This window comes from Malaclemys terrapin, chromosome 10 (assembly GCF_027887155.1).
Source record: "Malaclemys terrapin pileata isolate rMalTer1 chromosome 10, rMalTer1.hap1, whole genome shotgun sequence".
Classification (NCBI taxonomy): domain Eukaryota; kingdom Metazoa; phylum Chordata; order Testudines; family Emydidae; genus Malaclemys; species Malaclemys terrapin.
Genome location: NC_071514.1, coordinates 2,166,320 through 2,180,255, shown reverse-complemented (window position 1 = coordinate 2,180,255; position 13,936 = coordinate 2,166,320). Strand labels below are relative to the sequence as shown.

At 42.4% G+C, this 13,936-nt stretch overlaps 1 protein-coding gene across 4 annotated transcripts in view; it reads left to right on the top strand.

Moving 5' to 3' along the window:
- Positions 1 to 13,024, top strand: part of SPG11 (SPG11 vesicle trafficking associated, spatacsin) — a 57,635-nt gene extending 44,611 nt beyond the window's left edge. For 3 of the 4 annotated variants that reach the window (XM_054042711.1, XM_054042714.1, XM_054042713.1), the window contains exons 32-40: positions 392 to 590; positions 1,362 to 1,499; positions 4,912 to 5,045; positions 5,752 to 5,859; positions 6,515 to 6,683; positions 7,534 to 7,622; positions 8,261 to 8,416; positions 10,230 to 10,381; positions 11,882 to 13,024. In XM_054042711.1, the coding sequence (XP_053898686.1) occupies positions 392 to 590; positions 1,362 to 1,499; positions 4,912 to 5,045; positions 5,752 to 5,859; positions 6,515 to 6,683; positions 7,534 to 7,622; positions 8,261 to 8,416; positions 10,230 to 10,381; positions 11,882 to 12,062 (1,326 nt within the window). In that variant the 3' untranslated portion in view covers positions 12,063 to 13,024. The remainder of the gene's footprint in view (positions 1 to 391; positions 591 to 1,361; positions 1,500 to 4,911; positions 5,046 to 5,751; positions 5,860 to 6,514; positions 6,684 to 7,533; positions 7,623 to 8,260; positions 8,417 to 10,229; positions 10,382 to 11,881) is intronic. The other variant, XM_054042712.1, reaches the window with a different exon arrangement.
- Positions 13,025 to 13,936: the final 912 nt, after the last annotated feature.

Sequence of the window (13,936 nt, the reverse complement as noted above, 5' to 3'; positions counted from 1 at the left end):
GCTGTTTTGTGGCGTGCAGGAGGCTCTGTGGGGGGGAGAGGAGGAGCGAGGGCACTGCAGGCTCAGGGGAGGGGGTGGGAAGGGGAGGCGTGGGGGCAGGGCCTGTGACAGAGCCAGGGGTTGAGCAGTGAGCAGGAAAGTTGGTGCCTGTAGCTCCAGCCCCGGAGTCGGTGCCTGTACAAGGAGCCGCATATTAACTTCTGAAGAGCCGCATGTGGCTCCGGAGCCACAGGTTGGCCAGCCCTGGGTTAGACCTACATCTGCTTTTTCACACATGATTTTGAATAACCTTGCTTGTTTTCAATATGATCGAGCTTGTTGGTGAAGACCTGCTCTGTCATGTGCATTTTTCTCTATGTAACATTCTTTAAATGTGCTGTACGCGTCTTAGGAACTGAATTGCTCCTATGGTGAAATATCAGCCCATGATTCTGAAAAGGTGCTTCGAGCGATCCTTTCGTCCCAGCAGCCTGACAGATGCAAGAAAGCCCAGGTGTTCATCACAACGCAGGGTCTCCGGTCTGAAACTGTGGCAGAACTTGTGGCTGAAGAAATCATGCAGGAGTTACTGGTATCTTCTGAAAGGAAAGGTGATGATGGTGGTTTGTTGTGTGTTTCACCTCTGCATGCATCTGACATCCTTTTTACAAACTTTTGGTTTGTAAAGAGTGTGTGTGTGTGTGTGTGTGTGTGTTTGAAAAACACTTGCTGACAGTGTATATGTGGTAACTATAGTATTCAGTGTTTATGCAATACTTTGAAACTGTAAAGCTCTATTCATGTATTGAGTGGTGTTAGCTGTTTACCTTGTTGTATCCAGTGCTTTGTTGCTTTAATGAAGGCTCTTACAAACAAGAGTTTTAATAGCAAAAAATGTGCTATCTGTTTGTTTTTTTAAATAACAAGTCACGGCCTTTGTAACTCCAGCCATCCAACTTGTGAGCGAGACTCCTCCATTAATTTCTTTTATTTTATTTTAAAGATTTGTGTATTTTTTTTCATGGCAAAATATTTTGCTCAAAATAATGTGAATCGGTTTGAATTGTTTTCTATAAATGGTGAGGCTTTTTTCAGCTGTGACAAAGTCAATGTATTTTTGGATAAGAAACAACCAGTCTTAGCTGTAACAAACAATATAGCCATGCGGTGGGTTTGTATTGGATTGATCTAGCAAAGAAAAAATGTGTGACTTTTAGACATAAATGATTGGACTAAAAGGGCCCTCTTGGATTATATCGTTCCAGCCTCTGCATCAGGCAGGAAGAGGATACACTATGTTTTCCATAAACGTAGGCTAACCTTTCCTCCAAGAACAATTAGTGTTTGTGACATAACTGTCTGTGTCTCTCATGTATGCACAGGGCAAAAGCAGATTGTGAACCCAGCAAATGAGACTCAAGCATTCCTAGAGTTGGCCAAATTGTGCAAGGATCATACGCTGGTTGGCATGAAGTTATTGGATAAAATTTCATCTGTACCTCGTGGGGAACTATCTTGCAGTAAGTAAATAATACTATATGTAACTAGCATTATAATAATATTGACTATTTTGGGCTCTGTATTACATCATGAAGCGTTTGGAGCACTGGTAAGGGGAATATTCATTACTGATTTTTTTCTAAAAACCCTAAAAATTATTAAAGAGAAATTTCAAAATGTATTCACAAGAAATAGATCAAAGCATAAGTACCTAGGGCATCCATACATGAATTCCCTATTCTCTCTAAGACTGAAGAGGAGTTCTTGTATTTATAGCTTGGAAATCTCAAGTCAATAAGTTATTTAAAGTTTTGTGGATGGATTTAGAAAAGTCTTCTGGCCAAATTCTTAGGAAGGTGATTTAACAGCCTGGTATTTTTACATATTTCTTTGTTAAATATTTATAGGTCATCTTTGGCCAACACTTCAATTCCGTTGTATAGCTGTCCATTCATGGACATGGTGTAATTATGTTTACAAAATGTAGCCAGGATACTTTTGGCAGCCAGCCAGCAGTGGCTAAGTAAGGTCCTTTATAAATACTGAACATGTCCCTCTGAGAAAAAGGATAAGGACAGTGTTTTAGTGAGAGTTATCTGTCTCAAAGATTACCAACATTAATACAGGTTCAACTGGAAAGTCTCCATTCATATCATCTCTAGTACGTTGGGATAATCTACAGCCTGAAAAGAGCTTTATTCAGAAACAAAATCTTGGTAGAAGTTAAGGGTTGAAAGTGTGTTACAATAGAATCCAGCTAATTACACCCCCACCCCACTCCCCAAACCCCCCACTTTTTTTCTTAGATTTTTTAAAACAGATAGCCAAGTTTTGAGAATGAAGAATTAAGAGATCCAGACAGTTTTCCACTTCGATATAATCTTTCATCAGTCGTTTTTATCCCACTGGACTTGCACTGTCACCCAACCTTAACTTTGTCCCCTTATTTTGTTCTGTTATGGAGATATGATGTAGGACAAATGCTGTTTTCATATACTGATTATTAAACTTGGGGTACAGACTTTAAAAGGAGAAGTCCCAGGGAACATTCAATTATGCCAGAGTTCTATAGCTTTTCCCAGTGTAATGTCTGGGTATTGGAGTAGAAAAACATTTTTATGAATGGAATGGGCACCAGTGATTAGATTGATGTTCTGAAATGTGCTGATGACATGGTGGTGAAGGTTTCTGTAAATTATGATGCACCTTGCATGTATTTGTCATTGATGTTGTGTAGTAGCGAACATTTTATAATGCGTGACGATGAGGCGTGTGTGTTTGTATTGTGGTCGTGCCTAGGAGCTGTCATGGACCAGGATCTCATTGTTCTGGGTGTCGTTATGGTAAATTAAAACTGATTCTCTATAGGAGAATGAATTGCATAATATGCTAGTCGTTTCTTGTTTTCACTTTTTGAACACATTTTGCACACCTTGGGGGCGTCAGAGTAATTCCAGTGTAATGATCATGGACAAGCAAAATAGCTTCCCATTTCCTTTTCTGTCGGTGCCTGGGAGCCTTCTTACCTCTTCTGTTCCCTAGGGAGAGCACCCTCGTCCCCTGCCACCTGTTTATATCCCTGCTCTGAGTCCATGGTTAACCCTTTTCCCTGCTGGCTGGGTTCAGATACGACAGTGAAGGGCACTGTCACCCAAGCCTGGATACATGCATAAAATCTTATCTCCTCCCTTCCCCCGCCCCGGAATGTTTAATAATGTAAAACACCAAGCGACCCTGCCCCATTAATCAGCCAAATGTGAATCTTTCATCTGTGCTCTTGTAAAATGGTTTATCTGCAAACTGATGCATTTAATCCGTTTTAAATTGTGGCTGAGTGAACTTGTGCCATATCAAATCCCACCTGGTATATCAAATATATGAATGGTCTTTTCAAACCAAGATGCAAAACTTTTAGTGTGGAAAAATGGACTTATTGCAACAGTGCCCTCTCATGGCTGGGTATGATGTAGCAACTCTCAGCCACAATAGCAGCCTAGAAAGAGAACGTGCCAGAATTACTGACTGGGACAGGCCACGAGCTGATTTAACTGATGGTTTTGCCTGCTTTGGTTTGCTTGCCTCAAGCCAACCCACAGAGTTGTGGAGGCTAAAGCTATTGTGAGGTCACAAAATAATTTACTAGGTGCTCATTCCTGAACACTTTTGAGCGCTGAAATGAAAAATAAGGGGGATATTTATCAAATGGTAACATGGCCCACTACTCAGACAAATCCTAGATATGATCAAGTATTGAAATGCACCCCCTGCCTCTCCGGTCCTTCTGTGGTCTCTCTTCTCCTGACTTGGCCCTCCAGAAGTCTCTCCTCTTCTGCAGTGTCAATGTCCCACATAGGCAATATCCCACTTGACAAGTCATTGATAGAATGTCTTCCATTCCCCTAGGGCTCCACTTCTGTTCCACGCAGAGTAGTGGCCCCACAGCTCCTCTGGAGACTTCTTACCAAACTCAGAAGCAAAACACAAACTACAATGGAAACAACTTCTTCCCCCTCCCTTGCGCTTACATTTTTAATCCATCTTGGGTCCCTCCCCCAACTCTCCATTCTTCTGCAGAATGCTGACTCTCAAGAGTTACCTCCTGGGAGTCTTGTCTGTACTCTGGATCCTTCGTTCCTGTCTATCCCAAGGCTGTCTGCCTATCAGTTGGCCTCCTCTCAGGCCCACTCCAGGAGTCTCCTTCACCCCGATGCCCTCTCCCATCAAGGCCTGTCTGAGGGTGTAAACGCCCTCCTGAAGCTCCTCTTCAGTTGAATGCCTCCCTGGGTTTTTTCTCTGTAGGCCCAGGTCCTGCCCTTTTGCCAGAGCTCATCACCCAAACATGCTTCACCCTGGTGGTTTCTGGGTCTCTCTTCAGGGTCCACTCTGTACTACTCAGAGAGGGACTGCAGTTATTTCCTTCTCTCACTGTAGCCACCGCCTACTCTGTGTTTCCTGTCCTTACAGAAACTATCCGGGTTCCTCTGCTGGGACTCATCTTTCATGGGGCCTTAGCCACCCTCCAGGTGGAACCAAGCGGTGTTAATTGGCCTCTCAGGCCCCCATTAACTCTTTCATCCCCTGTGTGGGGTAGACCCCATCACACTTACCTTTTTAAATTGAGAACTGACCTGGCAGGATGCTGGCTGGTCTATACGTTGTGCATTTGTCAAGCGGTCTCCTTTCCTTCTAAGGCTTATAGTCATGCTGCAGAGAATAATCCAAAGGATCAGATTCTAGCACCAACTGGAAAACCACACTGAACGTGTGCAGTTACAGAAGCTGTAAAGGGCTAGATGCCTCCAATTCGCTTCTAGTGCTCGTAACTTGAAAAACGATAAACCATCTGCCGAGTTAGCACCGATTTCAACAGAGACGCCGTGACTAACTTGCTCAGCTTGTTAACTGACCCAGCCACGTTTTCTCATTCTCTAGCTACAGAGCTCCTGATTTTGGCCCATAATTGCTTTAGTCTGACATGTCACATGGAAGGAATTATTCGAGTCCTGCAAACTGCTCGACTTCTCACGGAGGAACACTTGGCCCCCAGTGAGGAGTACGGCCTTGTGGTATGTATCCATCACCATACTGTACTAACCACACTCTGTACACAGCTCTCCATGCAAATGGTAGCAAACCAAATGAGCATGTGGACTAGATGGCTCATGGAATTGGAATGCAAAGCTTTCACTTCTAGGTCACTGGTCTTTGCCCAGCCTACATCTACAGATACCAAAGGTTGTTACCTTTGTGATGTGTGTTTTGTGGCCTGATGATCACAGCTGTTCCTGGCCAGGTTTCCACATCACAAATGGGTCACCATAGCAGTTGGTTAGAGAAATGGATGAGGCCGGCAGAATGGAGGGGTGGGGAGCATGCAATGTCTTGGTTTTGGAATTTCAAGGTATTTCAGACACTGTTTTGTGAAATGTAATGATCCACGTTACCAAGCTAACCTGCATTTTCTGTTGCTGCTTGGTAAAGGCCCAGCGGACTTGAGACGTACCTACTTAGTGACATGAGGTGTCATTCCAAGTTGGAATTACTGTCGGGGACTGGAGAGCTCACTGCATGGATTGCACTTGATGGAAAGCTTTACTTTTGGGGTCTGGTTATTTGGGCTGGTGATCATTTTGCCTTTTAAAACAAAAACAAAAAAAAGAAAAATTTCAGTTTTTTTAAGAAGGGAACAAACTAACCCTAATATACACGGCCGCCTCTTTGTGAGATAAGATTTTCCATCATCCGCTGATCTTTCTGCCATTCTCTCTACAGGTCCGACTCCTTACTGGTATTGGAAGATATAATGAAATGACGTACATATTCGATCTGCTGCATGAGAAACATTACTTTGAAGTGCTCATGAGAAAAAAGTTAGACCCGGTAGGTGCAAAAAACAAAACAAAAAAACCCACTAATGTGGGTGTGAGAGTGAGTGAGTGAAAAAACACATACCTTCGCTGCCAGTACATTATCTGGGGAGTTTAATAATTGGTGAGTATTGGGATTGAAACCTCACCCTACAAAGTGAATGTCTTTAGATGTTTGATGAATACAAATCACAATGTTAAATGAAATACTTTACCGTGTTTTCTTCTTTCTAGCATATAGTTATAAAGAGACTCGTATGGTTACTTTAGCAGTGTAGATTGTCTCATGATGTCCTAGACACAGTAAAAATCAGTGTAGGAGGGAAGGAAAACAGCTATTTCTCACAACTTCAGTAATAGAAATTCAGAGGACTCTATATATTTTGTGCTGGGTTGGACTCTTTTTGTGTTTTACATGATAGATACTCTGTTACAGAGTGCTGACTTGCAATTAAACGTACAAAAATGTGGAGGCTGCCAGATTTTAGCAATTCTGTTAAGTATAATTAGGAGTCTGCTATTCTCAGTGATACTTTAATCATATTCCCATTATGTGTTGAAATGTTTGAGGGGCAACTTAAGGTGGCGTGGATTTGATTTTCCTTGCAAGTTCTCTAATAAGACGCAACTCTCTGAATGCCTGTTCTGATGCCCTTTCTCCTAACCAGAGTGGGACTCTGAAGACAGCTCTGCTAGATTACATAAAGCGCTGTCGACCAGGGGACAGTGAAAAGCACAATATGATAGCCCTGTGCTTTAGCATGTGTCGAGAAATTGGAGAGAATCATGAGGCAGCTGCTTGTATACAGCTTAAGCTCATTGAATCTCAACCATGGGGTGAGTAGGAAATACGGAACCAAGACTAAGTGTGTTTCAATGTAGCGTCTCGTATCAGCACATTGCATCGCTGTGCATCATCAAAAATTGGCTTAAATTAAAATATTTTTAAGTGTAATGTTTAAGTGAGATAGGGCTGGTAAACACAGTTCCTTTCCTGCTGACCTGCACGTAAAAATGGAAAAATCCATGTCCATCAGCAGGATGCACTGAGTGGCTCAACGGTATTATTTGGTTGCTCTTCCCTTCCAGAAAGTTGTGGCGTTCCTGGGTTTTGTGCTGGTGGAACACCCCATTAGCACCACTAACCAGGTGCGTCACAGTGTGTTAGGACATTATGCAGTTTTCAAAGTATTTTCTACCTTTGTGGGTATAATGATAGATACTTTAACCAGCCTAAGCTTTCAGTGGTTGCATGCAGCTCTGATGCCATACTGAATGGAGCATGTAGGAGTGTCACTGTGGAACAAGACCCAGTGATGTAAAGGGATCTAAAACACTTGAGTTCTGTTGAATGCTTTCCTTAACCTGGTTTGTTGAGGGCAGTCAACACACATGACAAAAGCAAATGGATATTTTGTATTTGTTTTCAAATCGCCTTTAAAACTCCTTATTGGACTCTTGTAATTGCTTGGAATTTTGTTCTGTACACAGCAGAGCAGCATTTCTTACGCTTTGTGCAGAGTTAGCACATGAGATGCTTTCTAAGATATTTTGGCATGTTGCCTTCTGAAATGTCGGTAGACAGAAATTTTCAAATATGAGTTACACAAGTGTTCGTTGCATATTGTCTGCGGCTGCAGCTGTAAAAGCCAGGGGTGGTTGCTTTAAAGTTCTTTTTCCATTTCAGAAGAGTCTCTCAGAGATGTGCCTAACTTAAAGAAACTGTTGATGAAAGCTCTGACACTCTTTATTGATGCAGCCGAAAGTTATTCTAAGGTAAATTGAGATGGAATTGGAAGTTTGTAAAGTATTAATTATCAGCATTGGCCAAGTAAGGATGAGAGATGGATTAAGGCTGAGTAGCAGGTCCCTGGGAGTGATGCTCAGAGAGCCATCCTGATTGGAGAGGAAAAGGTGCTTTTGAAGCAGCCACTGGTGATCTGCCACACTGCAGTGCCGGGAGAAAAGAGATCCCTCTGACAGAGCCTAATACCTGAGCCTGCTTATCCATGTGACCACTGAATCAAAGAGTAACGTATTGCTCCCTGCTCAGCTTTTAGTATCTGGGATTAAATTTAGAAGCTTTCTTCTCATGGGAAGGAGAGAATCAGTTGGCTTTGGTGCTGGTGCTGAGCTCACCGTTTTAATTTGCGGTGAGGGAAAATAGAACAGTATTAAAGGTGTGATTAAAGACTGGCCTCCACTTATTACAATAAAAGTGAGTTGCTGAGTGGGGCTTCATATATATGTGCATTGAAAGTGATTAATCAAAGAAACTGCAGTGATTTACAAGACGAAATACTAACATAGGTCTGAAGCCTCCAGAGCTGTGCTTGGGAACATGTACCAAGATTTCCTATAGAAACGCTACTCCAGAGCTTGGTTTTGCTTTTCTGTTTTGACTCTTTAATTAGGATTCCTGTGTCCGCCAGTCCTTGCGCTGCAACCGGTTGACAAAGCTGATAACTCTCCAGCTTCATTTTCTGAACACCAATCAGAGCACGATGTTGATTAACCTGAACAGACAGAACCTGATGGATTGCATCATGTCCTTGCCCAGATTCTACCAGGTAAAGTGACTGAGTAAGGGATGCTGCCTCCATTTCACGCACCACAGCACTATGAAGGCTCACAAGGTGAAATGCTGCGCCTCAGGTTTAGAATAGAAAATATGTTTGAGAATAAAGACAGCTGGTGGCAGTGGCCATATTACAGGCAGGTGACAGCACCTGTAGCCCCAGCAGTGTGGGAAGCCAATGGGAAAAGGCATTTTCCTTCTCAGCTTCTGTAATTCACTCAAGGCAAGAAGGACCTCAGACAGAAACAAGGACTTTTTAAAGAGAACAAATAGCCCTTCAACACCAGAGATGGACCCTCCCTCCCAACAGCAAGTTGAAGTGAGACTATTCTGGCCTCTTTGGCTTTCAAAGTTAAAGGAGATGAATTCTCCAGACAAAATATGTTCCCCAGTTGTGTGTCCTGTCCTTCCTTTCCCCTTCTCACCATGTTCTTAAAGAAATGTCAAGGGGACCTGCCACTCCGTGTTTATATGTTAGCTACAAAAGGATCTCTCAGAACTGGGTCACTGGGCAACAAAATGGCAGATGAAATTCAGTGTTGATAAATGCACCGTAATGCACATTGGAAAACATAATCCCACCTATACATACTAAATGATGAGGTCTAAACTGGCTGTTACCACTCAAGAAAGAGATCTTGAAATCACTGTAGATAGTTCTCTGAAAACATCCACTCAATGTGCAGCGGCAGTCAAAAAAGCGAACAGAATGTTGGAATCATTAAGAAAGGGAGAGATAATATCATATTGCCTCTATATAAATTCATGGTACGCCCACATCTTAAATACTGCGTGCAAATGTGGTTGCCCCATCTCAAAAAAGATATTTTGGAATTGGAAAAGGTTCAGAAAAGGGCAACAAAAATCATTAGGGGTATGGAACAGCTGCCGTATGAGGAGAGATTAATAAAACTAGGACTTTTCAGCTTGGAAAAGAGATGATTAAGGGGGGGGGGGGTTATGATAGAGGTCTATAAAATCATGACTGGTGTGGAGAAACTAAATAAGAAAGTGTTATTTACTCGTTCTCATAACACAAGAACTAGGGCTCACCAAATGAAATTAATAGGCAGCAGGTTTAAAGCAAACAAAAGGAAGTATTTTTTCACACAACACACAGCCAACATATGGAACTCCTTGCCAGAGGATGTTGTGAAAGCCAAGTCTATAACAGGGTTCAAAAAAGAAATAGATAAGTTATGGAGGATAGATCCATCAATGGCTATTAGCCAGGATGGGCAGGGATGGTGTCCCTAGCCTCTGTTTGCCAGAAGCTGGGAATGGGTGACAGGGGATGGATCACTTGATTCCCTGTTCTGCTCTGTTCACTCCCTCTGGGGCACCTGGCACTGGCCAGTCGGAAGACAGGATACTGGGCTAGATGGACCTTTGGTCCTATGGCCGTTCTTGTGTTTATATGTTAATCTTTCTGGGTCTATTACAAATTCCTGCCTTCTCCTTTCGCTCCTCTCAGGGCCCCAAACTGCTCCAAATTCCCTTTAGCTTCAGTAAGAACAGAATCGTCTAGCCTTGAATTTCCCCCCTATTTTCAAGTTTCTTCTTCCCTCTCCATCATACCTACTCCCCACCCCTCTGTTTATCTAGAGTTTCACACTGACCCGTCCATTCCTCCTTAAAAGAATGGCCTTGAGACAACAGTGTAGGAGCTGAGCCAGAGAGGCCAGGGCCGTCTGCACCTGAAATGCCTGAGTACTGCCAAAGTGCAAACCAAAGCAGGCAAAACCATCAGTTAAACCAGCTTGTGGCCCGTCCCAGTCAGTAATTCTGGCACGTTCTCCTTCTAGGCTGCTATTGTGGCTGAAGCTTATGACTTTGTTCCAGACTGGGCTGAAGTTCTGTATCAACAAGTGATTCTAAAGGGTGACTTCAATTACCTGGAAGAATTTAAGCAACAAAGGTTCCTCAAATCGAATGTGTTTGAGGAGATTGCGAAGAAGTAAGTATTTCTGCAACCCTGCCTGGCAAGGGTTGCCTTTTGTCTTTCTGGCAAGAGACTTCAAAGAGAGTGGTTTTATTGGTATTTGCTTATCGAGTACACGTCGTCTGGCTCGGTGTCGGTACAGTACGCTGCTTGGGGAGAGCACAGTTCAGGAGCGATTCTTGTCCCTTATCCCCAATCTTAAGTACGTTGTGTTGTGGAGACCATGTGGCTGGCGCTCCAGAGGGAACAGTACTGTAAAGTAGCCTGCCTGCCTTTCTAAGAGCAGCAGTGCTAGTTGGGCTCTGAGGTAACTGTTTGCTCTGCCCTCCTTGCCAAGTGCCATGGTGGAAGGAGATCTGGAAACGTTGAAGGGTAAAATGGTGATCCCAAAGTGAGTGGCATGGAGATCCCCTGAATACGAATTGTAGTTGAGTTTTGTTGTTCTCTCACAGGACCTTCTCTCAAGATAGTAGATACACTGTTTCAATAATTGTGCTATTTGCAGGCCAGTGTGAAAACAGGTTTAATTTATTAATTCATCAGTGCTTAAAGGCAATTCATAACATAGATCACTTGTTTTTATACGTACAAAACTACAGTTTTTGTTGAGGTAAAAAATTATTTCCTGAATGAAACTAGTTAGTGTTGTTCTTACTTTAATTGATCTCGCAAACAACATGGAAGAAATTAGCAGCTAATTCTTCCATTGCATAGTCATAAGGAGAAGTTACTGTAATGCCATCAAATTAAATATGTTTCAATCATCTCTCACATACCCAGCTCAGATCTTGATCCTTGTACCTTCTCATTGACCTCACATACAGGTTGGCAGACTCCAGCCCAATCGATACCTCCTAGCTGTAAAATTATAACTATCCAGAGGTGGTGTGAGAATTGCTTTGTGTGCATGTCAATCACTCTAACTGCTCTGGAGGGGAAGGAGGATTGTGTGGCTAGCACAGGGAGTCAGGACACTTGGATTCTATTGCCAGCTCTGTCATACACAATGCTGTAAAAGCATCTTGGCTGAGTAACTACCCTATGGTATTGCTACCACCTCTCTTGGGTTCCCTAAGCCTTGTTCTGTTGGCCCTTTGTTGCATCATGTACAGAATTAGATTCACTGCTCCTGGTGGCAGGGTCCATGGTGCTATTAATACATTGTGAGGCACTTAGCATTTGACAGCACCCGTGTGTGCTCTCAGCCATTTAGTGTGGTGGAGAGAACTTCCTGCAGAGCTCGGAACTCTTTAAAACCTAGTCAGATTTTTTTCTTTAACAAATGTCTGGCTTTAAAATCTTTGCAGAAGAGTATGGAGAAGCAAAACACAAATCCTTTCCAAGAACTGTCTGTTCCCCATCTCCACAAGTTCTCTGCCCCTCGCTCCACAGCCTGCATTTTTCTTTAGATATCAGAACTTCTTCCCATCTCATGTGATGTTCTTCAGCTTTGTCAATCTTATTTGAGAGCTTGCCCTTTCTCCCCTTTTAATACAACACGAAATTCTGTCTCAGGGTCAAACAGCACCAGCCTACTGAGACGGCTCAGAAAAATCTGAAGACGTTACTGACCTACTGTGAAGACATCTACATGTACTACAAACTGGCTTATGATAACAAGTTCTATGATGTGGTAAATATGCTTTTGAAGGACGCACAGACCGGCTGCTGTCTAAAGGATATGCTGGCAAATTAGATTCCTCTGGCTTGCACTGTGATTTAAAAAAAATCTTACTTTAATCCAGCTCCTGGTCACTTGCTTAACTCAGTATATGCTGCCAGGTGCCTTAAAAAAATACTGGTTTCAGTATGTGAAATTTACCATAAAATCCCAGCACTGACTTGAATGTCCCTGAAATGCAGAGACTATTAACCCAAAGTTGTTTTGGACAATAAACAATTCTTAATATTTAAATCAGAGTTGAACAAAATGTTTTATAAAAGCCTGCTTAGTGGGCCTAGAAGATGGTGCTCTGGCTAGCTGGGATTTCAGTCAGACCTTAGTCTAAAATGACTTTGGCTAATTTAGGGGCATGGATTACTGGCTTCAGCAGGAATTACAAGCCTCCTTAAAAACATAAAAATGACAAATTTTGCAGCAGTAAGATCCTTAGCATTGATGTGTGTGGTACTTACAGTAACTTAAACTGAACATCAGATCAAATATTTATCTGCTTAAAATAGGCTAATAGATGTTCTGCAGGCCTTACAGGACCACTAGTGCTGGTAGAATACTTGAAACATTCATATTAAAAAGTCTTGCCTATTTTTCCAAAATCTTCAGCGGAACCAGTTTGCCTAGGATACTCCTCTCTAGTGCTTTATACAAATGAGATTATTTTTACTTGCCCACTGTAAGATTTATAGGAATACCATAATAGTCAATGACAAGAATGGACTACCTCTGTATTCACAATCAGCTCCCTACTTAGACTTAAGATGTTGGTATGTGCTTTTAGAGTACACTCTTCTTTTACCAGTGAAACAAAGGAGAATTTGCTACATGAAAGTGAATGTGTGTTGTGCACACACAGTACCAAATTGTCTAACATTCACCCTATACAATTGTCTTGTTTGCTTCTATATTTGTATTATAAAATCTTTAAAGCCTCTAGCATAAGTACTGACTGGCTGGGAATAAAACTCTTTACAGCTGTATGCATTTTGGAAACTATTGCTTAAATATTAGTTCCTAATCTTCGTGTCTTAGATGCAAAAGTAAATCACCACTGCCTGCTTTGGGTGGGGTCATGTGCACTAGTTCAGGCAAACTTATCCAGAAGTGTTTGGAAAACGGGGGGAAATCAGTTTCCAGACTAGTTCCAAAGCTAGCTGGGAAGTAAAATATCTAGACATTTATTGTCCAGAAATCTTTCCCTGAAGCATTCTGTCTGCAGCACTGTCAGTGGCAGCCTATCACTGTAGTAGGAATAGCAAATATAATAATTGGGCTTGGGTGTCTTTCAACAGGCTGTTTAAGGATGATCCGTCCATCAGGAAAAGCTTCATCTCTGATCCTTATGACACTGGTGTGTAGGGGAGTGGAAGGGACCAAGTATCCCTGTACTTCTATTGCACGAGGCTGTTTTGCCACAATATTCAGCTCCCAATGGCACTAGTGCAGCTCCTCATTGAAATGAAGGGCTGGAGTTTCAGGATTTGCTTCCCCACCACTGGCTAAGACTGTCTTTGTCAGAAAGCTACTTAAACTCCCAGAAGTACTTTGAGCACAGAACTGCCTTACTTTTTCAGAAGGGCTACAGGTAAGACTCAAATGCTATTTAGCTTGGGCCATACCAGTGTATTTTAAGAGAGGCCGATTTCTGGAGTTGGGTGTCTTGGTTGGAAATGTTGTGTTTCCATCACCCGGAGTGTACACCCTTCAGAAATGCTTTTCCTCAAGCTACCAAGAGATCCAGCAGCATAATCATCTTCAGCAGTGTTCCCATTCACCCACATACGGCAAGCTTCAGCCAATTGTGTCTTAGGTGCTAGGATAATGCATTTTTGTACGATTGATTCTAGTAATTTGCTCCTTATTTGACTGTCCTACCAGATCTACTGACTATT